We start from the raw sequence: 26,798 nt of genomic DNA, 5'->3' as shown, positions 1-26,798 counted from the left end.
TGTTGTTTGTATGTTTCATTCAAGAAAAGAATGATACGTCACTATTTGTAGAAATAAACTTACTGTTTCAAATTTTCTTCTTTCACTAATTCATTGGAATTCCGATCTTCCAAAAGCTTTAACGCATACACTGCACAGTTCTCAAAACCCTGATATTGAAATGTATACATTAGTGCATCATACATTTGTATCAATCGAATCGTAAATAATGGATATTTAATTGTAAAATATTTTATGTTAAGATTTCAATTTTAGATTGAAATGTGTACTTTTTCATATATATCCTTCTTCTGGATCATAGCAATCCTCACTAGATTTGCCATTATAAGAGCACTGTCAATACGTCCTTGTTCTGCCATTTCTTGCAAACCCCGAAAATTTAAACACATTGAGAATGTGTTAAGCAATTTTGCGTCCAAATGTCGCAAGTTCCACATCTTGTCGACGACTACTTTGTTTGATCTATTGTGGTGAATAAAATGAACAAGTGATATAAATTATCTAAAATTGTTAGCATGTATACAATTTTATGATATTAAAGAAACAGGTTCTCTTATGGTGAGACAAGTTATAATAATAATGATTGGTTTTATATAGCGCCTTATCCAGCGTATGCTGCTCAAAGCGCTTTACAATTATCAATGTACATTATTACCCCGGCAGACTATCAATCTAGAACTTTCTCAGCCTCCTAGGAAGCATACAGTGCAAGCTGCCATTACAAGCGCTAGAGTACTAACATTCTAACAATATATTTCACTGTCTATAGCCAGGTACCCCTTTACACTTGGGTGGAGTGAGGAAATTCATGTAAAGTGCCTCTCCCAAGGTCAGCCCTGCCGCGGCTAGGACTCGAACCCACGACCTTTCGGTCGAGAGTCTGACGGCCTAACCACTCGACCACCGACGCCACCACCGAAGTCTAAAAGTCTAAAACCTTCATGATGGATCGAGTTAGATATGACTTTCTTGCAGGTCAATATACAACAGAACGATAATCTAAATTTGATATAACAAAAGATATATACCATCTTAAAAGGGTATTATTTTTTTCTATTATCTTTCATGTTTTGTGTAAGGCATGCCTCTCAAAATATCTAAAAGATTTTAAAGATGTTTCTCGAAACATTTTATTCCTGGAATAAAAGTAAGTTAGCTATCAAATATTGCTTGTACAATTATGACAATATGTCAAATGTTGTCTGACGTGTTTCATGTCAACCGTTAGGCTGTTCTTTGCATTCTGATTTTGACTACGGATTGCTCCTTGAAATTCTTTATAGGATTTATGAAATGCATCATTTCCATGATAATAAACTACTCACAATTTCCATCTTCTTTCCTTTGCTATTTGATCCAATTTTCGTTCCTTAAACGCGATGGTGCCCCACCAGGAACCACAATTAAACTCCTCCTCTGCTTTCTGGAACGCTTTTACGCTTCCTTCTAACAAATGCAAAAGCGGAACACTCCAAATCCACGATGGATCATGCAGAGAACTTGTGTCATTCTGATCACTCTCTAAGAATTTGATTATTGAAGTTGCCAATAGTTTCCTAAAACATATTGATAGAGTTTTTTGAATATAGATAGATAGATAGATGATAATTACTTTTCGCAATGATCGGTAAAAGTATAGGTAAAAATAATAATAAAAGATACACGAAGACGTTTAGTAAACGTAGATTATATATACATGTATATATATAGATAGATATAATATATATAGATAGATATTATATATATATATATATATATATATATATATATATATAGTACACGACACGAGTTTTATACACCCCACCGTGGAAAGACCACGGTGGAAAATCCACGGAGAAACACCATGTCCTCCGTGTTCCACGGTGTGTGTTATTTGCGAATACACACAGCTTCTAGGAGCTTTGTTCTCGCCACGGGCGCCTTGCGGGAGATGTGAAAATGTACCGCAGGCCAAATAATCAAGATAAGGGTCGAATTTTAAGAAAAGAAAAAAATGTCAATTGATTATTGTTTTTCAGCATTTTGAGCCAATTCCAACGATACCAAACACTATATATTATTTGAGAAAACCTGGTTTTGAATTTTTTTCTTTTAGTCTTCTTTCTTCATTAAAATATTCTTAAATTCTATGTTTAAATAATGCGTACTTGCAGGCAATTCCTGTTTTGAATGCGAATTAGTATATTCAGTAAATGAAAAGCATACATGTACAACATGTAATATGGATATTTAATAATTACCGATGCTCTCTCTCTCTCTCTCTCTCTCTCTCTCTCTCTCTCTCTTACAAATGCGCTGTTAAACATAATTACTTCCATCATATTGTGTTAATGTATACTAACTTGTTCCAATATAGAAATTAGAGCATTGTTGATGATTAACAAATTGGAATTAATTTATTACATAATTAATAGAAGCAAAAATACAAACCATCGAATGATTTATTTTTAAAATCCCGAGTTAATTACATTTGACCGAGACTTATGTTCAATGTTCTTTCATAGAAGTTTTCATATAAAAAAATGTTCATCGGGAGTGTCTGGGTAATGCAATGATTTTTGTATAATAAGTATATACCATGCAAATTCCTTGGGTCTTTGTCACAGTATAACTAAATTACGTTTAGCTAGTTTGGGTTTTGACTTCTTATGAAAAGTGTGAAATATATTGGGTCGGCGCGATATCAGATCTAGTCTAAGATCACGGGTATCTTGCGCCGACCCCCAATATATTTCACTTTCCGCAAGAAGCTAAGCACTTCTGTTGATTTCAAATACACGGATTAGCTGACCCCCATTGTTCTACTGAGGCGAAAACCCCTTCGAATTTGCATGGAATGTACAAGTTATACACAGGTCATTGTTATAGTCATACATCATAGTACCGCTAACCCGACAAACATTTTTTTTAATATTCTAAATAAGTTATTGAATGACGAAGTATGACCAAACTGCAGATTGAACTTTATAGAGCCCCGTGCTAACATTACTTATATTTTTCAATGTATCAGAAGGGGAATATTGCCGGTTAAGATTAATATAAGCCGTTTGGCTTGTTTCTCAATCTATTCTATGTATAAGACATTGTTTGTAAACATTATCGAATTATTTACGAATAAATATTGTTTAAACTAAAACTAAACTAAAATTCTTGACAAGCAATAAAATAACAACAAAACTGGTACTTAAATTGTCCGATTACGAAAACCTTAAATTAGGAACATGTGTGGGGGGGGGGGGGTGTAGTAGTCTGAAACTGTCTCAATTCCCCCTTCCGACTTCAATTTCTTAAATCGTGCAGTGGGTAGGTCGCTACAAGGCTAAATCCTTAACTTTCAAATTACACCCTCTCCGATTCTACGTGCTTGTAATCAATATTTAAGTATGTAAATCCTCGGTGTCAAAGCAACTAGTTCATGAAAAAAAGACTAATATCAATATAAACAGAAATGACTTAACGATTATTTGCTTTTATTCATATACGCTATCGATTATTAAAATCTTTAACTTAATCTGTAGATGCATTAGATAATGAAAGCAACAGAGAGAGAGAGAGAGAGAGAGAGAGAGAGAGAGCATCGGTAATCATTGATTATAATATTCATGAATGTATGCAGATACGGGAAGTTTAATACGTTCAGTATGAATCTTGAAAGTATAATTTCTTTCTGATTAATTATCCATCCCCTTTCATTCTGATACTTTTTTTTTTATTTCCCATATTGTTTTCTTCACATGTTAAATTATTCGACTGGTCCGGGTTAGGACTAATAAATGAGCCCCACCCCCACCCCCTTCTAACACGGTGTTACGTGCTTAGCTGTCTATCTCCCTCTCAGTCAAAAATAAAATAAATACATGCTATATATACTGCAACATCATTGGATTTACTGAATAATTCTTCGATTTCACCTTCATAATACATGTTAATGCAAGCGGACTATCTAGGCATTTTTTCCATCTTCGCTAGCCAAGATTATTCGTCCACGAAGGCACAGTTGACCCAAAACCCATTGCTAGCGGAGATGAGATGAATTTTACCCCCGTATTATGTTATAACGGACCAAAACCTAGTACGTTTGTTTTACAACTTTCATTCAGAAGACGCGCAAGTTTGTGAGTCACTGAATAAACGAGAAAACGTCTGCATTTTTATTTCAATCGTTGTCAACTCTATACTTTGTGATATTTCAAGACTACATGTACTATTCAATTCATTGGATCCCATCACCATTATGCAATGGTATACAACGGACAAAAAGATGTCATATATACATTTAGTAAGTAATACATGCGTGAAATAAAGAATTTATCAAGTTAGAAAAAAAAAAAACGTCTTATCATTAATGTGAAGTATGGGCATTCTAGGTAGGGGAGCAAATTTTATTTTATCATTTTTCTTAATGAAAGCAGGGCCGTAAATTAACCTTCAATTTGGAGGAGGCAGGAAATTAGGCGGGGGTCTGGGGGCCGCCCAGGCCCCCAGACGCTGAGCACATTTTGTGCACACTGAACACGTTTCGTGCAAAATCCTTGATTCTAGGGCCTTCTAAGATGTTACTTGACTAACTCATTCTAAAAGAAAGATTTGGAATGCTTTTTAAGGGAGGTATCATGTTCTTAGTTATTGGAAACAACATAAATTCTAATGAACTTTAAATTTTAATTTTTTTTGGCTCAAAAGTTGGAGGAGGCAGCTGCCTCCTCCGCCTCCATGTAATTTACGGCCCTGGAAAGTACGGAGTTTTCTAAAGGTTTGTTTGAAAGTAAAGATATTTTTAATATTTATTTGTTTAGGTGATAAAAATTTGATTCTTTGCTCACATTGCATCACAGTTGAGTACATAATGAAATTCATCTCCAATGTAAACATGTACATGTATATGGCTGACCTTAATCACCTATTCCTAATTACAATGAAAACCTTACGTTAAAAATAAACCACTGCTTATGATACACATTTCATGCGATTGTCGTTGTTCATGACCCTTCTTTTATTTGGTGAAATTGTGCTGCACGTGCCGTGAAACAATGTATCGACGAGTTGTAGGAATAACACAGGTGTTTATATACAGGATGTCGAGAATTCGGGCGTTTTATAAAAAGGTGTGAAAGTCTGCAGGGAAGTCTACATACGGATATGTACCGAAACACTAACGTATCATTAAATAACAATTACAAGAATTGAATGATTGATAGCTAATTTTTAAATAATTAATGGGGGGGGGGGGGGGGGGGGGCATGCATGCTGGCCAAGCGAAAAGGTTTTTTGGGTGAATCATTTCGGAAATTATTTCTTAAGTTTGTTTTATCACACGGAGGTACACGGTGGCATCGACAGAGGTACAGGTGACATCCACGGAGATGCGCGGTGGCATCCACGGAGATCCTCCGTGGACTTATATGTCTAGCTCGCGCGGAAAAAATAGGACTTCAAAGGTGCCGACAATTTTAAAGGTCCACCGTGTTTGGGGCAAATTTGTTCCACCGCGTTGCGTGGAACACGCATAAAACTCGTGTCGTGTACTATATATATATATATATACACAAAGCATTAAAATGACCATCGACACGGACAACCAGATTGACAACTTTTCGCCCTTTCCTTATAGGACAAACGAATTATATAATGTGGCCAATATCAACAGAGAATAATAACAAAAACTACATATAAATACATCTAGCACTACAACTACACTAATCTACAAACGTATTTACAACGCAGACTACATGTTGTTGGGTTTTTTTTGTGGTTTTTTTTTTTTTTTTTTTTTTTTTGGTTTTTGGTTTTTAGGCTTGCCAATCAATGTTAAAAGCGGAGCGAATTAGGACATGCCTTATTCATGAAAGTGCTTACGTTTTACAACGTGTTGTCATATTTTATTTAATATTTTACCTACATATAATATATATATATATATATATAAATTCTCAGGATATTGAACGCTAACATCCTCTAGATTTTACGCAAACTTTATAAGAGACTATTTATTAGCTATATATATATATATATATATATATATATATATATATATATATATATCATCCTCTAGATTTTACGCAAACTTTATAAGAGACTATTTATTAGCTATATATATATATATATATATATATATATATATATATATATATAGCTAATAAATAGTCTCTTATAAAGTTTGCGTAAAATCTAGAGGATGTTAGCGTTCAATATCCTGAGAATTTATTGAACGCTAACTTTGCATTGCGTAAATTGTATGCGCCCGAAACATTAGGAGTATGAGCGTTCAATATAGTTTTCTCCCTCTTCCATATCCAGACGTAATGTTATTGATTTTCAAATCAAAATTATTGACTCCGTAATTTGAAGATTCTTAATTGCATGAAAAGGATGATCATTGACCTTAACTTACATGCGGGGATACATTGAAGCTACATTTGAACGAAAGGAATACAGCATACAGACAAGCAGCCATACACTAACCCCGAGCCGAGAGGTGGAGGAGAAAGACAGACAGAGAAAATTAAGAGAAGAGAGAGAGAGACAGAAAGACAAAAGAAATCAGAAAAAGACTTAGACCTTGTTGAGGGCATCACTCGCTGTTCCAAAAACGTCCAACTTGGACAGCAATTTGCTTCAACTTTACCAAGATGTAGTAAGGATTTTATAGCCTGTCTTGTATTTTCATCCAGACTGTCGCTGAAGTTCTGCGTGATGTGAATGGCAAGGATTGCCAAGAGGATCCTTTCTGGGCTTTCCATGTCCACTGTACATAGATCTTCAATGTATCTTTGGATTGCAACTCCGACCTTTAACAATTTCACAAAAGATAGAAAAGAACTATTTCAGACGCTCTCTCAAGAAAATGAAAAACCCAAAGCATTCAACAAAAATATGTTTTATGCTCTCCATTTTTATAAGAATATAAAATACTATTCGAAGAAACCGGTTTTGTCGTGTCCCGCAGCTTTGTTATTTTTCTTGGCAAATAACAATAGAATACATATTGTTGGTTGAAAATTGTCATTTATTAATGACAATTGAAGAAGTTGGCAACTTATTTACAACCCCTATAATAGAGAGATCCCCGAGTATCAAAACTACAACTCGGACAACCTAAATAAGAATGATATTGGGATCTCCCTAATTTTTTATAAATCTTGATAAATATAAACATAATAAATCAACAAAAATATGTTATGGAATACCGATATTTGGAAAGGGACAAACGATCGATGATCCAGTTCAGATATTGTTTGAAAGATCTGAGTTCTGATGTCTTCAAATTTGTGTGCAATGCTGAGTTCCTCTTTTAATTTTCTAATGTCTGGTAAAAACGCAACAACTGTTGCCTGTGCCAAGAGAATGATGTCTTCTTGCTTTAACTTTCCAATTCCAAAAAATCCGAAAAAGCCTTGTGGGTCCATTGGAAGCATGAAACCGTCTAGAATACGGACAGTTCCTCTTTCTGTTAAAGAAAAGAAGGAAATTAATAACATATGTCGTGGCCATGCGATTTTTTCCTCGAGAATATTCGTGCTTACCTTTTCGCAATATGCGTTCTCTGTCATTTGGTCGGTTTTCCCTCTCAATTTTCTGTTTTATACGGTGCGATAATATGTATTTTTCTTCTGACATCATCATTGGTATCTTTCCTTCCAGTTTTAGTTTAAGGAATTTTTCTTGCTTAAATCTGTTTGATATTTTAATATTTAGTAACATATTACATGTCCATAACTACTCAGACAAATACTTCATCGCTTTTTAGATTGTAAGTCCGCATATTACTCACGATATTTTCCCCGTTATTGTCGCTTGCAAAGGAATTGCCTCATCGTGATCTGTCAGTTGCAGAGATATTTCGCTTTCTTTCGAATATTTACACTTTGGGTGGATAAGGACTTCAAATTCTGCATCTTGTAAATATGTTCTTCTGCTGTCTTTTTTAATCACAATTGATTGTCCTTTTCAATTCAGAGAATACACATTTCATCATATTTACAGTTCTAATCTACATAGATAGTTGCAGCTACAAAGATCGTAAGAAATATGAATATCTTACTCCTCTTGTTGTCTAATCAATATCATTATCATTGTAAATTTATATATCACTTTAAATATTCACACGTAATTAGCACAATTACCCGAAACCGCTTTACCTGTAAACAAACTAAAACAAAAGAACAACAAATGCATAAAGAAAAAAGACCATTAAACTGATGTAGTTAAGAATAGGCAAAACTAAATTATGGTTTTGGGGAGTAGGGGTGTTTGTTTTTTGTTTTTGTTTTAATATTTGTATACTGAACTTATTATAAAACTTCTACGTGAGAAGAAAAAATCTCTTGCTGTGGCCTTCAATTCGACAGTTAGATATATCGACGATGTATTATCTACTAAAAATATTAATTTTCATTTATATGTCGATTCAATATTATCCCAGTGAGCTCGAAATAATAGACACCACAGAGTAGTTCACTTCTGTTTCATACGTAGAGATTTTATTGAAAGTAGATATTAACAGCAAACTAACAGCGAGTGGCACCCTCAACTTTACGACAAACAATTTGATTTCAACTTCTCCATCGTCAATTTGCCACATCTGTAAATGGTGTTTACATCTGTTAACAAATTCGATACGCAAGAGCTTGTTCTGCGTATGGTCAGTTTTTAAATCGAAGCAGGCTACTGGCAAACAATTTGATGGTGCAGGGGTTCCAGCAGTTTCATTTAAAATCAGCATTTCGCAAATCATATCGTCGTAATAACGATATAGCTTGCCAATACAAACAGTTATTTTGTCAAATGCTGTCTGACGTGTTTCATGCCGACTGTTGCGCAGTTCTTGGCACACTGATTTTGACTGCGGATAACTCCGTTAACCTGATGAAGATTTCAGGCTCACGGCGGGTGTGATCGGTCAACAGTGGATGCTTACTCCTCCTGGGCACCTGATCCCACCTCTGGTGTATCCAGCGGTCCGTGTTTGCCCAACTCTCTATTTTGTATTCCTTATATGCTATGACCGCCGCGGTGGCCGGGTCGAGAGGTTAGAGCGTTCGCCCCGCATGCGGTAGGCCGGGGTTCGAATCCCGGCCGCGACAGACCCAAGTCGTTAAAACGGGTAGTGATAGTTCCATCGACAAACGCTCGGCATCAGGTGTGAATGTCACGGGTCCTCGGAGATGACCTTAAAAACGGATGTCCCGTGTCACAGTAGGTGTGGCACGCTAAAGAACCCTCACTGCTCAATGGCCGTAAGCGCCAAGCATAGGCTTACATTTGAAGCCCTTCACCGGTCTTGATGACGTCTCCACATGAGTGAAAAATTCTCGAGTGAGACGTTAACCAAGATACAATACGAGCTATGAGATTGATCGCTGTGCGTTATCTTCACCTTTAATACATAAATACCAAATTACAAATTAAATGAAAGTTAAAAAAGATATGTTTCAAGTTTATTTTTAAAAACAACTAATTAATTTTTGAATCGAAGATCCGGCGGGAGGTAGCTCCACAGCGTTGATGAGGACACATCGATTCGTCTTTCACCATACAGTGTAGTACGAACGCATGGCTTGATAAGGGATAAGTAATCTACAAGCCGAAGTTTTCGAGGGTGGTAAATTTGAACTAGTTCCTGAATGTATATTGAAGCTAATTCATGTACAGCCTTGAAAGTATACAACAAGATTTTATATTTCGTTCGATATGTCACAGGTAACCAGTGCAGCGATATGAGAATTGGTGTAATACGCTCATGCTTTCTTGAACGTGTCACTAGCCTGGCAGCAGTGATTTGAGCTTTCTGTAACTTCTTCAAGGATGCTGAATTAACACCATAAAGAAGTGCATTTCCATAATCAAGACGGGATGTAACCAGTGATCAGTGTGCTTCCTCCGTCATGAGAGATCTAATTCTACCGATATATATTATGATAATACCGAACCCTGCGGTACACCAAAGTAGGAACTCTCCGGACAATGTAGATCCCATAGCAATTTGTTGACTTCGACCAGAGAGATAAGACTAAATCCATGACAGAGCCGATCAAATGATGCCAAAAGCATACTTCATACGCCTGATCAGAATAATGTGGTCTATGACGTCGAACTCGGCTGGGAGATCAACCATCACGAGTGCAACACATAAATTTTTGTCCAGTGCAGAGGTAATATGATAAACCCCAAATAGAGTCGTTTCTGTGAAGTGACAATTGCGGTAGGCAGATTGCATCTGGTCATGAAGATTATAAGCATTATGAGCTGCTACTGCTCTCTCCAATATTTTAGATAGGAAAGGTAAGTTAGATCTGTAATTTATAAGTAGTCCTTGGTGCTTAATTGATGGTCGTACTATAGCTTGTTTTGAAATCCAAAGGCACGTTTGATTCCAAGAAAGATTTGTCGATGATTTCAATAATGATTGACAAAATACACTCCAAACATTGTTTCAGAACCTAAAATGATAATAATCTATCGAGTGGCGATGACATGTGTATAGAATATTTTGATGATTTGATGTAGATACCGACTAATCATGGGGGTATTCAAGAAAATGAAATATTTGTGTTAAAGACTTCTAATATATTTATATTATGCAAATATATTGAAATCACCACAAGAAAATATTCTATAGATCATGGACCAGCAACACATTAACATCCCCCCCTTTAAAGGGATTTTTCTACACTATTATTTGTTAAAATTGTGTATAAAATAAAGGTCAACGACGGTTGTTTAACGAATTTATGTTGGTGCGTTTTCATGATATGGCCATTTGAATCTATCACATTTTTGCAAATTCAATATGACCGCATTACCGACGATACACTAAACAAAATGGGCTAGGGGCTTTCCAGAGAGGACATCAGTAAGAAATACGTATAAAAATAGAGAAAAATACGATTTTCATAGATAGATTTTATTGTTTTACGGATCTTATTCAATGTAAAGTTCCAGCTCTTCTGTGATAGAGGTACATTTAGTGTTCTGTTGAACGCTTGGGTGGGTACAAGATGTATACATGTACTATAGACTAGCTATGTAAATACGGATAAAAGTAATCAAAGTGTAAATTTTGTTTATATCAGCCATTGGTATACATTAAAATTGACCATATCAAGAATAATATTGGATTGAATTAAACCATTAAATTAAATATGAAATTATTTTTATTTCCTCTTCTGCACAAGTGATGTTTTAATCACAGAAAATTGGTGATTATCGATTTTTGTTTGAGCTATTTTAATACTAAATACTAATAAACTTATGGAGGATAGTATGTTTTGCGTCTCACTGTGCGTAAGCGTTCCACAAAGGGAAAGAACTATTGGGCAACTCGGAAATTACGTATTACGCCGGTTTCGAGATACGCCTGAGTTATTTCCCTTTGGAGAACTCTCGTATATAGTGAGGCGCGAAACAATTTGTTTACACGCGGGAGTGGGACTAATTTTCATCACTGCGCAAGTGAATGTACTCAGTAAGTTTCTCATACACTGTTACATCACCCGAATTCGACTGATACACAAACTAAGTAAGTTATAAGTATTTAGGGAGTAATTAGATACATAGAATTCTTATCATATCACGTTATTTCGTTGGTCATAAGTACCATATCTAAGATATTACTTGCAAATGTGACATTGTTTTAATGTTTCCACTTTAGTAAAACATTTCTTTCGACAGTATTTGTATTCCCCACATTTACATATTAAAAGAGAAGCCGCTTTTAATGCATTTCATCGTCTTCCTCGCTGACTGTAGGTCCACTCTGTCCCACTTAGTCATTCAAAGTGCCACTAACTGCACCTCCTACACAGAAGAGTTCGTATCTCGAAACTGGCGAAGCTGTTACATTCTGATTAAGTTTATTAGATTTTGCGTTGTTAGTATACATTACACAGGAGATATGATAACAATGGAATCACGTAGCACCTACATCATCCACAACTCTAGAGACTTGTAAATATTTCATTTAAGTTTTATACTAACCAACTAAGTAAAGTCCACATGTTTGGCAATGTTGTCCAGTCTGTGGCTGTTTACAACGAGTACAATAAGCAGTGTATTCCGATAATCTCTGCCCACATGCATTGCAGAACACGCCCCGTCTAACTTCTTCACAGTAGTTGCAGAAACCCCTTTTCAACCTCTGTCCATCTAATTGAACACTCATATTACTTTTCTAGGGAAAAAAAATTGTTTTAAAATATTATTCAGAAACATATTAATTTTAGAAATGGATTACTCAATGAATTTCATATTTTTCAACAAATATCTATGAAAATGCGAAGATAACGAACACCAATATTAATCAATCTCATAATTCCCATTAAGAATGAACGTTTAGAGTATAAGGCAAATACGGACCTCTGGACGCATTTTGTGAAGCAGTGGTAATTTTGTGAGGTTTTTTAAAAATAAGAATCTATATTATGTAAGGCGTATATATTTCTCTGACAATTTTCATGTTGAAGGCCACGTGTCTCATGCTAATAAAGGTGTAACCATATCACAAAAAGTAAACCACCAAACAATCAAGAAATAATGAGTTCATGATTTTTATTTGCGATTATTGTTTGATTTATTTTATTTGGTTTTTTGGGTGCTCTGTGTTCCAGTAGTTCTCGACATAAATTTATTTCCGGAACCAATTCTATATAAGGTGTATTATAATGTTATTGTCCTTGAAAATTAGCATAAAGTAAAGATGTTCTTCAAGCTGTCCGTCCTTATCCCTCTTCTATTACTACAGTTTGCATAAATTTGATCATTTATTCAAAAAGTTCAAAATTTAGGGAGGGGGTATCAAATTTGCATTTTATTGATGCAGCCATGTATTGGAATTGTTCATGTCAGTTTTTATATTAATTTTAATTGGTGTGAACTGTTTACCGATTTTACTGTTTGTATAGACCTTTACTAGCTGATAAAATCACAAATGTTACGTGCGTTTTTCGGGGCATACCCCTTAATAGCCAAAGCCTTTTATCTTGCTGATAAACACCGTCAATTTCACAAATGTAACGAGAACAAATTTCAAGTACATGAGAGATTAGGAGTCGACATTTGAATCATGAATTAATTCAATAGACTTTGAAATCCAGTCCCAATGTCAATCAGTTTCGTAATGTGCATACGTAATCAAATATTTCCATAATCTATCTCTTATTTTTTAGTAGCATTCAACTTGTTTTGTACACCGTCAGGTGTACATTAGTGATTAAGACTTTCAGATTAACACCAGCCAACCGGTCTTGATAAAATGAAACAAAATTAACCCAAGTTTAGATAATATAGACAAAATACATTGCACCATGCATTGCTCCGTGTGCACACTTAAAACATAACTTATGAAATAAAAATACATGTAAGATAGTCTGTTCGAAGTTAAATACGATTTTCATGCCATAGGTCTTGTGATGTCATTTTGTTTTATATAAAGAACATGAATATCATTCAGCCTTTTTCATAAATGACACAATGATTTTTACAGTTTTCTCGACTCTTCGTATGACATATTAAATAGAGCATCGTCTTTAAATCACTAGGATGCATGATCTGTAATCCGAAAAACAGTTTAAGTTTCAATTTAGCCTTGTTTCTAAAACAGTGACCACTATCATCACTTTTCATTTGCGATCAATAATTAAATTTTGGAATTTTGTTATTGTAATAAGACAGTGGTTCAAACATATTTTGCTTTAATTGTTTTCTGAAGTAATACACCATAATTTTCATTATCTGGTTTTAGAAGATAAACGAAATTTTCTCACCGCTCGTCACTCCAATTGTGATGACGTTACGTTTGACTGCTGGTTGTATCCGATGTACCTATGGGTCAATGGGTCTTGACTAAAATTGGACCCTAAAACACGTGGATCATAATACTGCGAAAGCATTAAACCTTTCAAAAGAGGTTGCAGAAACAACGTAATTCAGAGATGGTCAATTTCAAATGTGTACAATTACCAACGATTTTGATTCATAATTAAGATATAAAAATCATATTAGAAAAACATGAGGGGATAAACTGTGACGCTTCACGCCTGGTTACGTCATGAGGTGTCTTACACTTCATGAAAAGTATGCCGCCGTGAATCATTGTAGTTAATATCCTCATGAATTTTCAAAAATAAAATTTATTTGCTATATCTGCATAGTACGATAATTTCCCTCGGAATCCCCAACCGTTGATATAGGCGTGCTTCATACGTTCATTGTTTACAACTGTAGCGCATTCATCATTACAGAGACACCAAAGGAAATGTAAATATCAAATAAAAATCATATTAATAATTTAAACAGTGTTTTATTATGTATAACATAATAGGATTAGGCAGGAAGCAGATCCTATATAAGTCTTCTACTTTAAAAAAAATCATATGAAACTTGAATGTAGACAATAAAAACACATTCCAGTAAAACATTCGTTTTTTACAGGAATTTCGGGAAAGTATACGAACACTGTCATTTGTTTGCACGACTTGTTTCTTTTAGGTTTGCTTCGGTTAACATTGCCTTTGTCGGAGTTACAATATTCCAATGCAGTCTTTAAGTACATGAAACATTCTTGTATGATATTATAATTTTTCTTCTTCTGATTTTTACCATCTCCAAAAGCATTCATAATTTTTGCAACCAATCTATAATAGAAAAAATATAAAGGCCTACCTGCATGTACAGTGTACCGGTATAATACAGGAATTTTTATGGCACATTTTCTTTGTATGCTCTCTCTCTCTCTCTCTCTCTCTCTCTCTCTCTCTCTCTCTCTCTCTCATAGACTATTGATAAAATAATTTGAACTAGTCGATATATATTTTACACACTAATAATACACATTGTAACATGCCCCCGCTACAAGTCCAAAGAATAGGAGTCCTATTACATGTGTTACTGAGTATTGAGGATACTGAAATAATCAGACAGTAGCGACTTAAAAACCTCTACAGATATATCCTACAAACTCTATAAACGGATTCTATTAAGTTGGTGTTTTACAAATCTATGCCTAATAGGCGGGTGGCTACATCAAAGAATTTATTCAATGACTCGTGAAAGTATCTCATATGAAGTATAAATTCAAGATCGAACGAGTGATACAAGTTCTAAATTATTATACGCGATTGTTTGTAATTTTTTCCCGGAATTATATGAATATCTAATAAAACATGCCTATAAGACTCAGATAAACATTCTGATTTTCTTGTGAAAAATTATAACTCTGTTTAATATTTTTAAATGTACCGTTAAAATTTTCAAAGAACATAATTTAGATATATTATTTTGGCAAGAAATTTAGATTAATTTAATACATTGCGATTTTTCGACTGCTCTGACACTTAGAACAAACTTTTAGATATTCCAAGTGCATTTAAGTATAGTTATTCAATTTCTTTAAAATTGTTTAGATAAGGTGACAAGAAACATCAAAATTATTTAATCAATTAAAAACGCATTACTTCGCGCAATTCAGTCTAGTATTAGAAGCTTACCATGCACCGGGCTGCTTGAAAAAGCAAATGACGTATAATGTAATTGCTAGTAGCTTTATACTGATTTGCAATCTACACGGAAGTTTTAATTCTGTTAATTTGATTTAGTGTATGAGAAGGTCAGTAGATAAGCAAAAAACTTCGGAGAAAAAATATCTATATCATACATCATGGTGCTTTCACCATTCAAAACAACCTTAGATAATCAAATATGTAGATTTCGTGGATATGTTTCAATTTTATCATGCTATTTCAATAAATTTTTGAGAGCGAGTACATGTATTAGGGAAAACCTCAATAAAACATAGATTCATGATAGATATGTGTTTTAGAATAATAACAAAGCCTGCTAATCAATATTAAAAAGCTATTTTACATATCGAGGTAAATATACTATCCTAAGGATGAATTCTGTTTATTTGCAGTCTAACGAATATACCTGCAATACATTTTTGACAAACAGAAACGATGCGTGCTGCTGTTCTTATTGTGTAAGAGTTAGATCAAGGTTAGTCTTCGATATCAGAGGACTATGAAATTACAGTAGAGCAGATAATAGCTGTATCTACGGGTGCTTTATTTCAAATTCTATCTTATTTTGCAATACTTTTTACACTGATTTTGACTACGGATTACTCCGTTTACACGATCAATATATAAGGTTCAAAGCGAGTGTGGCCGGTCACCAGGGATTACTCCGTTTACATGATCAACATATGAGGTTCAAAGCGAGTGTAGCCGGTCACCAGGGGATGGTTACTCCTAGACACATGGTCTGAATTTTTCTACTAAAGCAATTACAAGCTGAAACTGACAGTATTTTTTCAACAATTCAATTACATGCGTGTATGCACCAAATAACAGCTATCGGTACAACTAATATAATCTTCAAGATCTGAAGAAGAAAAATCAGCAAAATAAACAAGGGAATATTGTTTGAAAGCATACCTACAATGAGCGTTACGTTTAGACCGCCATTGCGTCATATACACGGACATGGGAGCGATGATTGCCGAACATAATCGGGTTGCTGAGACCGAGGTACGCCATATACAAAGACGAAAATTGACGTGAGTAACTACACGTGTCGTTTATTTCAAAATATTATGCATCGTTTCACGAATTACAAGAAGTACTATAATGTAAGAAAGTAATAAATACGCAAGTGTGCCACTCAAATGTAATTTTGATAGTGAATTTTCTATAAGATTGGCATGCTAAATTGTTTGCAAATCTGACACGTGCTGCACCGAGAGAATATATCGGATAGCCTGCTACGTGGTCGTTGACCTAGATACCCCTATCACCTCTGTGAGGGTAGGGGTAATGTACCCAAGGCTTTTAGGAGACATTCCAGTAAGACTGGGGATCCTGTTCCCTCAGTTAGCATGTAACCTGAGTTAGGGGATTGTGATATTCTTACACTCCAGGGTCTGCCCATGGTTGGGCGGGGTTCCAATGTTACCCATGCACTACCCACTGGGGATGGCGATTATCAGTCTACTCGTGTTTCGTCGGGGTTTCCGGTTGAAAATGATACCCCAAGTGTTCTTAGATGGGGGATGTTAGATAACTGGAGTAGGGGTGAATTTGGAGTGTAACGTGCAAGGGAGGTCACTGCCTGTGAACTCCCGCGGGCTCGTACCCGTGATAGAAACGGATAGCCCTGAGATGCTGCAAATATGTACAATGCGCAGACTTAATCAGTTGTACTGCGCCTATATAGGATCTGTTGACTGGTAGCGAACAAGTGCATTGGCAGGGAATTCCACACACCAGCGCACTTCCACAAGGACAAGCAGGGATGTCCACACACCTGCCCTTTGCGCAGTGATAGGTAGGGATGACCGCACACCTATCACTATATAAATACCGCTTCTAATCAGAGACACTGGCAGGGATTTCCGCACACCAGAGCTCTACCACAAGACAGGCAGGGATGTCCTCACACCAGATCTTACGCAGCAACAAGCAGGGATGTCCGCACACATGTAGCTAAGAGATGCGTAATTCAGAGCAGGTTTGACCACACTCTGACAGTTATAAGCAGGGATGACCGCACACTTACTACTAAGACGTACAATATAAGTAGGGAAGTCCGCACACTTCACCGTACCTTACAGGGTTTGTCGAGTTTTACCTCTAGAACCGTTTTTTCACCCATCGTATAGAAGAATCCTATATATCCGCAGTACCATAATGATCCGTAGTGTATAATTACTTATAAATTAAAACAAAATACTAATCATACCCAAACTGGCTAATCTTTATAGAATCTACTATAGAAACACACAATGATTATAATTGTATGTGCTTTAATTCAAAACTAACCATCATGAAATATTTATTTGAGTATGTCTAATAAGCAATTAAAAATGACAAGGGCGATAACTCTCGCAATAAAGATAACATAAGAAATACAGCTTTCCGCTTCAGGAGCACAAACCCATGCCCAGAAGTTTTACTTTATACCTACTCCCTACCCACCATCTCCCATAATACATGTGTAAAACATAACCTGCCTATGGTTTAGGGGTATATATTTCTCTGAGTTTAGGGAATAAAGCTAGATTTTCCGTACCACCACATCATGCGTTTGATACTGCAACACCCATGTATGGGGGTGCTGGAGTCCAGTACCCTATCAACCGTGACTGGACCACTCCCATGAGGGAGTCGGTGGAATCCCCACCCCTAGGGACGTCCCTTACGCAGCACGCTACGCCAGTGTATCATGTATCCCCTCCCATGCAGCCACAGGCGCCAGGGCACGCGACAACCTTTTGAGAAACAAACAACTGTGCACCCGTTCATGAACCAAGCACAAATACACGACCAGGACCCTCGGACGTCGCGCCCAGTGTTAGGTGCCGGGAGCTTCACCTGTCGCACGGTCCCGACTTGGGGGGGGGGGTATGGTGGACCATTGATGTCAACTGCGCCCCCTACTCAGAGGACATGGTGAACCATTGATGTCAACAGCGGCCCCCACCGAGTGCTATGGCGGATCCAAGATGTCACCGGCGACTGTCTCAGTGCCTCACTACGCCCAGCCTGTCTAACCTGGAAAGGATGTAGGGAGGGGGGGGGGGTGCAGGGATTTCTTTCGGCCCAGAGGGCAGAGGCGCCCGAGGCAATTTCTCGGGTAGCAGCTGCTCCCTACCCGTATGCTCCAGCAGCTCCAGTTCATCCCACGCAGGCACCGCCATCACAGCCAACGCCTTTGTCCCTCAGACCCACAGTAAGGCTAGATACAAGGACCTACGCTATGATGGCAAGGCAAGTGGGAAATCAATTTGCCAGGTTGTCCCGCATTCAATAGTGGACGGTTGACGAGCAACATGATAACTTCTGCTTCTTTCTGGAGATACGCCAGCGACTATTACATTCTGTCACTGCAGACCCCACCCATCCTCAGTCTCAGAGACATCCTCTGAAAGTTTAACCACCGCGGTGGTCTAGAGGTTAAAGTGTTCGCCCGCATGCAGAAGGCCGAGGCTCAAATCCTGGCCGTGACAGACCCAAGTCGTTAAAACAGGTAGTGACAGTTCCATTGCCAAACGCTCGGCATCAGGTGTGAATGTCACAGGTCCTCGGAGATGACCTTAAAACGGATGTTCCGTGTCACTGTACGTATGGCACGCTATAGAACCCTCACTGTCCAATGGCCGTAAGCGTCGAGTAAACGATAGTGATCGGTCCCAGGGTCTTTCACCGGCACCTCGCCCAGCTTCACCCAGGCCGAGGGATGCAACTCCAGGACGGGCTCCAATGACTTGTTTTAAGTGCGACATAGCCGGACATTTCCGTAGGTAGTGTCCAGGTATCAGAGGTCAGGAGGCGCACAAGGTACCGCCAACTCCTTCCACTAGAAATGACCGTCAGCCACAGCATCACTCTGCAGTCCCAAAGGCAAATGGTGGTTCTCGATCATCGTCCGAAGACGCTGATAGGTCTGGCCTCTACCGAGCGCCTACAAGTCAGAATATACCTCACACTTACCATGTTAGAAGAAATTCCTTCCAGGTTACCAGATGAACCCCCCGGATCGGAATGCAACGTTGCAGGAAGAAAGTGTACAGGACGCTGCAGTTGAGTCAGAACACCATGTACCTGTGCCTTACCTGAATAGGGGAGTTTGTTCCTTGGTCTATGTACTGGAACACCTGAGATACTTGCTGGATTGCTTTTCCGGGGAACTGAGCTTGGATGAGAGAATTCGGCTAGAAAACCTGATGACAGAGCTTCAGGATGTATTCGCCTGTAGAAAGTTTGAATTTGGTGGCTTTACGGCGCTGGAACACACGATTGACACAGGGAACGTGTGGGACCCAGGAGAACCCCTATCGGTCAGGGCACTGCAGGACATTGATTGGGAGATCTGGACTCTAGAAGCAGAGGGACAACTTAGCCGACACCTGCTCGGTCACATGGTGGAATGGGCTAGGAATGTTCAGTACCGCCAACAACCAGGGTCCCTCCAGCGCCTTGGGTTGTACCTGGCAGGTGGTCGATTTCACCTTGGTTTACCCGAATTTCCTGGATACAACCTGGACTGTCCTTCAATCCTTTCTAGACAAGAGTTTGCGCCCTGTTGTCTTTCTCTGGCGGGCTTCAGCCTTGCCTAACTGGTTTTACCCCGGACTACCTCTGGGGTAGGTGTTAGTCGCCCATTTGAAACATCACTCCCACGTTCATGCCGGCGTAGGCTGTGGATCCCGTCCTGTCGGAAGAAACAGGGGGAATGTAGTAGACGGGGGTAATCCGTTCTAGGATGACGAAGGCCGTGCGCAGGTTTTGCGCAAAGCTTGGCCACGTGTCACTTGCATAACTGATGCGGACTGATATGGACGCAACAGACAGATACCCGATACGATACCCGATGAGCTACGGAGACAGAGACCAGATGAGGTAAACCTCCCTCAGGAGAAAAACCTGATATATTGTATATTCATATCCATAGACTACCTCTATATTTATCTGTATTCATACATGCATTGCATGCAACACATTCATGAGGAAATGGATACTGGTTCATTCAATTAATTTGTAGATAACATTGGGAATGTAAATATTTATGGATGTACAACAAATCTTAGAGAACTGCTGTGGATGGAAAACAAAACTATTCTGAAATCGAAAACTTTCATGATTACCGTATTTAGTGAAAAATGAAATTTTAGTAAATTAAGTCACCTAGAACAAAAACAAATGATGGTGATATAACCTTAGCTACGATCTACAAATCGACAATCGGACTTGCGGAACAATTAAAAGGACAAAGAATTTATATTTCCTGATATCTATTTTTTTTTCCTTTGTGTCTCAAAAGATGTCAGCCATTGTGACGATGTGTTACTCCTTCCTTAATAGCTCTAATTAAATAGTAAAGATGTTAGCCATTATGACGATGTGTTATTCCGTCCTTAATAGCTCTAATTAAATAGTAAGGACGTCAGACTATGTGATAGCTCTAATTAAATAGTAAGGATGTCAGCCATTGTGACGATGTGTTACTCCTTCCTTAATGTAAAACTTATACGGTACCAATTTTGATGCACCAGATGCGCATTTCGACAAATAATGTCTCTTCAGTGATGCTCAACCGAAACGTTTGAAATCCGAAATAACAATGAAGTTTTAGAGCTAGTAAGGATATCAGCCATTGTGACGATGTGTTACCCCTTCCTTAAAATAATCCTAATTAAATAATAAGGATGTCAGCCATTATGATGATATGATAGCTCTAATTCAATAGTAAGAATGTCAGTCATTGTAACGATGTGTTACTCCTTCCTTAATAGCTCTAATTAAATAAAAAGGATGTCAGCCATTGTGATTATGTGTTACTCCGTCCTTAATACTCTAATTAAATAGGAAGGATGTCAGCCATTATGATGATGTGATAGCTTTAATTAAATAGTAAGGATGTCAGCCATTGTGATGATCTGTCACCTTCTTCCTTAATAGCTCTAATTAAATAGTAAGGATGTCAGCCATTGTGACGATGTGTTACTCCGTCCTTAATAGCTCTATTTAAATAGGAAAGACGTCAGCCATTGTGACGATGTGTTACTCCTTCCTTAATAGTTCTAATTAAATAGTAAGGATGTCAGCCATTGTGACGATGTGTTACTCCCTCCTTCATAGCTCTAATTAAATAGTAAGGATGTCAGCCATTGTGACGATGTGTTACTCCTTCCTTAAAATAATCCTAATTAAATAATAAGGATGTCAGCCAGTATGATAATGTGATAGCTCTAATTAAATAGAAAGGATGTCAGCCATTGTGACGATGTGTTACTCCTTCCTTAATAGCTCTAATTAAATAGGAAGGATGTCAGCCATTATCATGATGTGATAGCTCTAATTAAATTGTAAGGATGTCAGCCATTGTGACTATGTGTGACTGGTTCACGATTTTTTATGAAAATATTTTACATTTTTGATGTTAAACATTAAAAATATAACTTATATTTAATGTTCACAGCCAAAAGTTTGAACTTCTGAATGCAATAATAAAAGCAATATTTTAGCCTTAAATCTGTGTGATGTAAACAAAGACTCGAGTCTTTTTATGTAAACAATTAAGCAAGTGAAATATTGATTTTGTAATATAATGCATCTTAATTTTTCATAGTCACAAAGTTTAACTTTTAGATGACACATTTTACACCAAAATTTCTTGAAATGTGAAAGATATAATAAACTTAGATCGATATCCACTTCTTTTGAAAATTTCGTAAACAATAGCATACCACAATCTTTGTTTACAAAATAAATAATAAACTCTCTAAAACTTCTGTGATAATGTATAACCTTAATTTTCATGTGAAATCTTTCAAACACATTAGACAGTAGATTTTGTTCTTTAAAAGTCAAAAACAAAATTTTGGGGGAAATCGTGAATCAGTCCCTTTAATAGCTCTAATATTAAATACTGTGTATTAGGTTTTGCTCGAGTTATCTCTCATTACCTGTTTGTAGTTATGTTACAATGGTCTTTATCAGTTCTGCATGTATTAAGGAACCCCGACTGTAGCCCAAACATTGTAACTGTTACATGTTAACTGAACGAGGTTTCCTAATGATACCCACTTTCATAGCAAATAAACGAGGTCCTAACCCAACAGACACATCCCTCACCACCGCAGGGGCGGATCTATTAACAAATCCCTATACTTCTTTTTATTATCAATATATATATTTCAAAGAATATTCCTTACGGTAAACGTATGCATATATTACCTTCAAATGATATTCAATGGCCTTTATACATGTATACATGTATATATTAAATTAACCATCCACCCCTCTCTGTCATAGATTTTTTGCCCTCGTCAATTTTATGTCCCAGCATTGATTGAGTTAGTTATATTGTATCATCACATGTACATTGACTACCACTATATATTTACGCTGGTTTGGTCTCAGGGAATGATGGGGGACATGCGCATACTATTGGTTAACTCTAACGAGTGTTACTGTATACAGGAAACTATTCGTCCGCAATTTATTTTCGTCCCTTTCACCTCCGTTGTCAGTGGGCGAATGTAAGACTTTTCTCGTATCTCTCTTTTAACACAACTTTGTCTGGGCGAAGTGAAAACGAGGCGAAATGTGTAGAAAAGCAAAAATAACGCTGGCCGAAAATAACCATGTATACAGTTGAAGGTAATGATGAATCAGTGATAGATGATAATTGCGCAGTCTAAATAATGACTTTTAATTAATTACATGGAGCACCGTTGGTCGCCCTGTATAACTTAAATGTCTGACAGATTCGACAGTTTTGCTTTCAGTCAGAACTGTAGAAGTCGGGTTTTAACAATGTTGTATCAACGTACAGAACTATACGATGCTGTAAAGTAGCAAAAATAAGCGTTGTCATGACATCATTTTCATGGCACAATTTAGGTGTCATTTTCAAATGTAATTTTGACGTTTTAGAAGAAATATTAAACATTTTATCTTTTTGATAGAACATCTTTTTAGTGGGTATTGCTGGTTTGTTTACCAATATTATCCTCTCTGGTTTGTTTTAAAACACTACCCTTCCTTTTTTCTTTTTTTTCTACGTTAGTCACCATTCGCCAGTATTCCTGGTTTATGATAAGGATTCCTCACTATTGGTTTGTTTTACGACAGTCACCATTTGTCCCTATTCCCTAGCCTGGTTCACGAGGCCTTCCGATGTGCAAGCACCCCTATTCCCCAATCGGAACTCCTCGAATGTCTCGCGCACTCAATATAGATCTCGGATGCACTTGTTTCATACATGAATCCCCCTCCTTAATAATTAAAGAGGGGGGACTCATGTATGAAACAAGTGCCTGTGTGTTTTTGACTGAAAACAAAAATCTGTGTTATTAATGTTCTCTGCTTCTACTACCATTTTAATCAATATGAATTTGTTCCCGAGAAAATCTTTCAAATGTAAAAAAGAATATAAGTAATGTGACATAGATCATGCCATAGTCACGTGATTCACCACCGTGTTAATAATAAATGAAATAAAACGTACTAAAAATTCAAACAATGATTTTTTCAAATTTTTTATTCAGAACTGTTGTACATATGTTGGAATTATTCTACTGAAACAATAAAAAATAATTACTCATTTCCCCTATACACGCTTTCTAAAACAATCACCAATAGATCAGTTGAGGATCATGAATTTTCATTTTCTTGGTTGATGCAGGATAACCCCCGGGACCCTCTGTCAATAATTGTAACTAATACATACATACATACATACAGTGATAACAAGTTTTACAGAGTTATTCAGGTAAAATATACAGATTCGGAACCTATATTTAGGTTTCATTTATATTGATATTAAATCTATGAACAACAACATTTTAAGTTGAAGTAAAGTCAAACTTGGCCTTGCTTTAGCCACAGACAAGTGAGATAAGTGTCAGGAAGTGGGGGTAGGGGAGGGATGGGTTGATAGATATATGTGTTGAATTTATTGACTAGTAGAGTTCTTCATGCACGGGCAATATAAACAGTAAATATAGTATTGAATAGTAGAGTTGTTCATGTACGGGCGATATAAACAGTAAATATAGTATTGAATAGTAGAGTTGTTCATGTACGGGCGATATAAACAGTAAATATAGTATTGAATAGTAGAATTGTTCATGCACGGGCAATATAAACAGTAAATATCATAGTATTGAATAGTAGAGTTGTTCATGTACGGGCGATATAAACAGTAAATATAGTATTGAATAGTAGAGTTGTTCATGTACGGGCGATATAAACAGTAAATATAGTATTGAATAGTAGAATTGTTCATGTACGGGCGATATAAACAGTAAATATAGTATTGAATAGTAGAATTGTTCATGTACGGGCGATATAAACAGTAAATATAGTATTGAATAGTAGAGTTGTTCATGTACGGGCGATATAAACAGTAAATATAGTATTGAATAGTAGAGTTGTTCATGTACGGGCGATATAAACAGTAAATATAGTATTGAATAGTAGAATTGTTCATGTACGGGCGATATAAACAGTAAATATAGTATTGAATAGTAGAATTGTTCATGTACGGGCAATATAAACAGTAAATATAGTATTGAATAGTAGAGTGATTCATGTTATACTGCGTTGGTCTTTTGATTCTTCTCCGGGATCAAGAAATTATTGCTTCTTTTATCGTTAAGTACATTTTTCTAAACAAGATACCCCGATTTACCTTAAATTTGAAAAATTTAGCAGCCCCCCCCCCTAAATCCGCCATTGGCTACAGTACAGTAATTATATTGTTGACCCTCTATTGTATAAACATTATTCGGCATAGAACTGATCAACATATTTACAAATCATGTTTATTTTATCAGTGTAAAAGTTAAAAACATTTTGACTTGAAATAAGCAACTCGAGCACTGCACAGGTGGTTGTGGACAGGACTTCCGGTACCCCCCTTCTTGTATATATACATATAGTATAATTGAATGGTAAGAATGTAACATTGCACTGATAACTTATGAAATGAACACATGTAATGAAGGATGGAGGAGATACACAGCTCACCTACCCACCCATCCACACGCGATTTATGATTTTGAAACTTTAGTCAAAATATCTAAATCATGGGTTTTGTTGCTTGTCAAGAATTTTAGACAATTGTGAAGTCATCAGAAACTGGAGTTACGAAGGCGAAAGCTTCCGCGTGCAAATGAAAACACATTCAGTTCCAAAGCTTTCAAAGCTTCCTATAGGCGCTAAGCCTATCTTGTTACCAGTGGTTCCATGTTTGTTTTAAGCTACGTCCAACAGCCAATCACATTTAATGTCTCATCCTCCCTTCAATCTCCCATTCATCCCGTGGGTTTTTAGAGGTTAACCATTCATCCCGTGGGTTTTTAGAGGTTAAAAGAAACCCAGAAAAAAATGATAATCATAATCTTTACTTCATTTCTAGAGAGAAATATAGATTCAAGGAAGTTTTGAATTAGTTTTTTAGGTTCATGTCTTTATAATTCTACTGCTGCCCATCGATTTTACAGTGCAGATTTTGTCCCGACCATTGGGAGGAGGGGGTGAACTTTAGCTGTGGTTTATTTGTCCCCAAAAGGGGGATTGTACATAGCGTCCATCATGGGACACAATAACTACTTAAATTAGGAGGTACAACTTTGAATGATGCTCTGATATTCTATAATTCACCTTTAATGTACAATTATTGAGAAATTTGAAAAACGTTAAAATTTTCATGAAAAGAAGGACTTGTAATATTAGATCTTATTATGAACTAAAACACCGGTTCCTGTTAAATGAAATTAGATCGAAGCATTCACCTCTTGCTGAGAACTTTGAAATAACAAGTACATAAGACTGAGTTTAACAATTAGATTAAGGGTAAAATACAATAGAATATGCTTATTTATAATTCAGAGCCCAAAATAGAACACATTATTAACACGTGAGAAATAGAATAGGATCGGTCCATGGAATTAGCGGAAACATCGAAAACACAAGGTAATTACCGAAAACACCGATATATCATTAAAATACATAGATCTATGTACAGGGATTAGTATATACATACATTTCTAAGTTTTGTTATTCGTATTAATTAATAGAAAATTTAATGATTTATGGCTAATTTTCATCAGCATGTAGACGCTCCACAATAAAATTCATTTGTTGTGCTATTTATAGCAACTTCATCTGGCATACCAGGGATGTCCGTATTTAATTTTAGTGAAATATATATTTTGTCATCTTCAAGACGTTTCGGTTGAATGTGAATAAATTTTATAATCGCCCGTTTGGCCAAAGATGCCGCTGGTGAATGCA

General features: G+C 36.6%; 1 protein-coding gene across 1 annotated transcript in view; it reads right to left on the bottom strand.

Annotated features, from left to right (window-relative positions):
* Positions 1-16,923, bottom strand: part of LOC130046555 (E3 ubiquitin-protein ligase rnf213-alpha-like) — a 62,879-nt gene extending 45,956 nt beyond the window's left edge. The window contains exons 1-3 of the mRNA XM_056141869.1: positions 16,815-16,923; positions 7,188-7,447; positions 6,626-6,788 (exon numbers count right to left, since the gene is read on the bottom strand). Of these exons, the coding sequence (XP_055997844.1) occupies positions 6,626-6,788; positions 7,188-7,447; positions 16,815-16,923 (532 nt within the window). The remainder of the gene's footprint in view (positions 1-6,625; positions 6,789-7,187; positions 7,448-16,814) is intronic.
* Between the last annotated feature and the right edge of the window lie 9,875 nt (positions 16,924-26,798).

The sequence above is a fragment of the Ostrea edulis genome, chromosome 6 (assembly GCF_947568905.1).
Source record: "Ostrea edulis chromosome 6, xbOstEdul1.1, whole genome shotgun sequence".
Classification (NCBI taxonomy): Eukaryota; Metazoa; Mollusca; class Bivalvia; order Ostreida; family Ostreidae; genus Ostrea; species Ostrea edulis.
The sequence above is the reverse complement of the archived record's forward strand: the minus strand, read 5'-3'. Positions and strand labels throughout refer to the sequence as shown.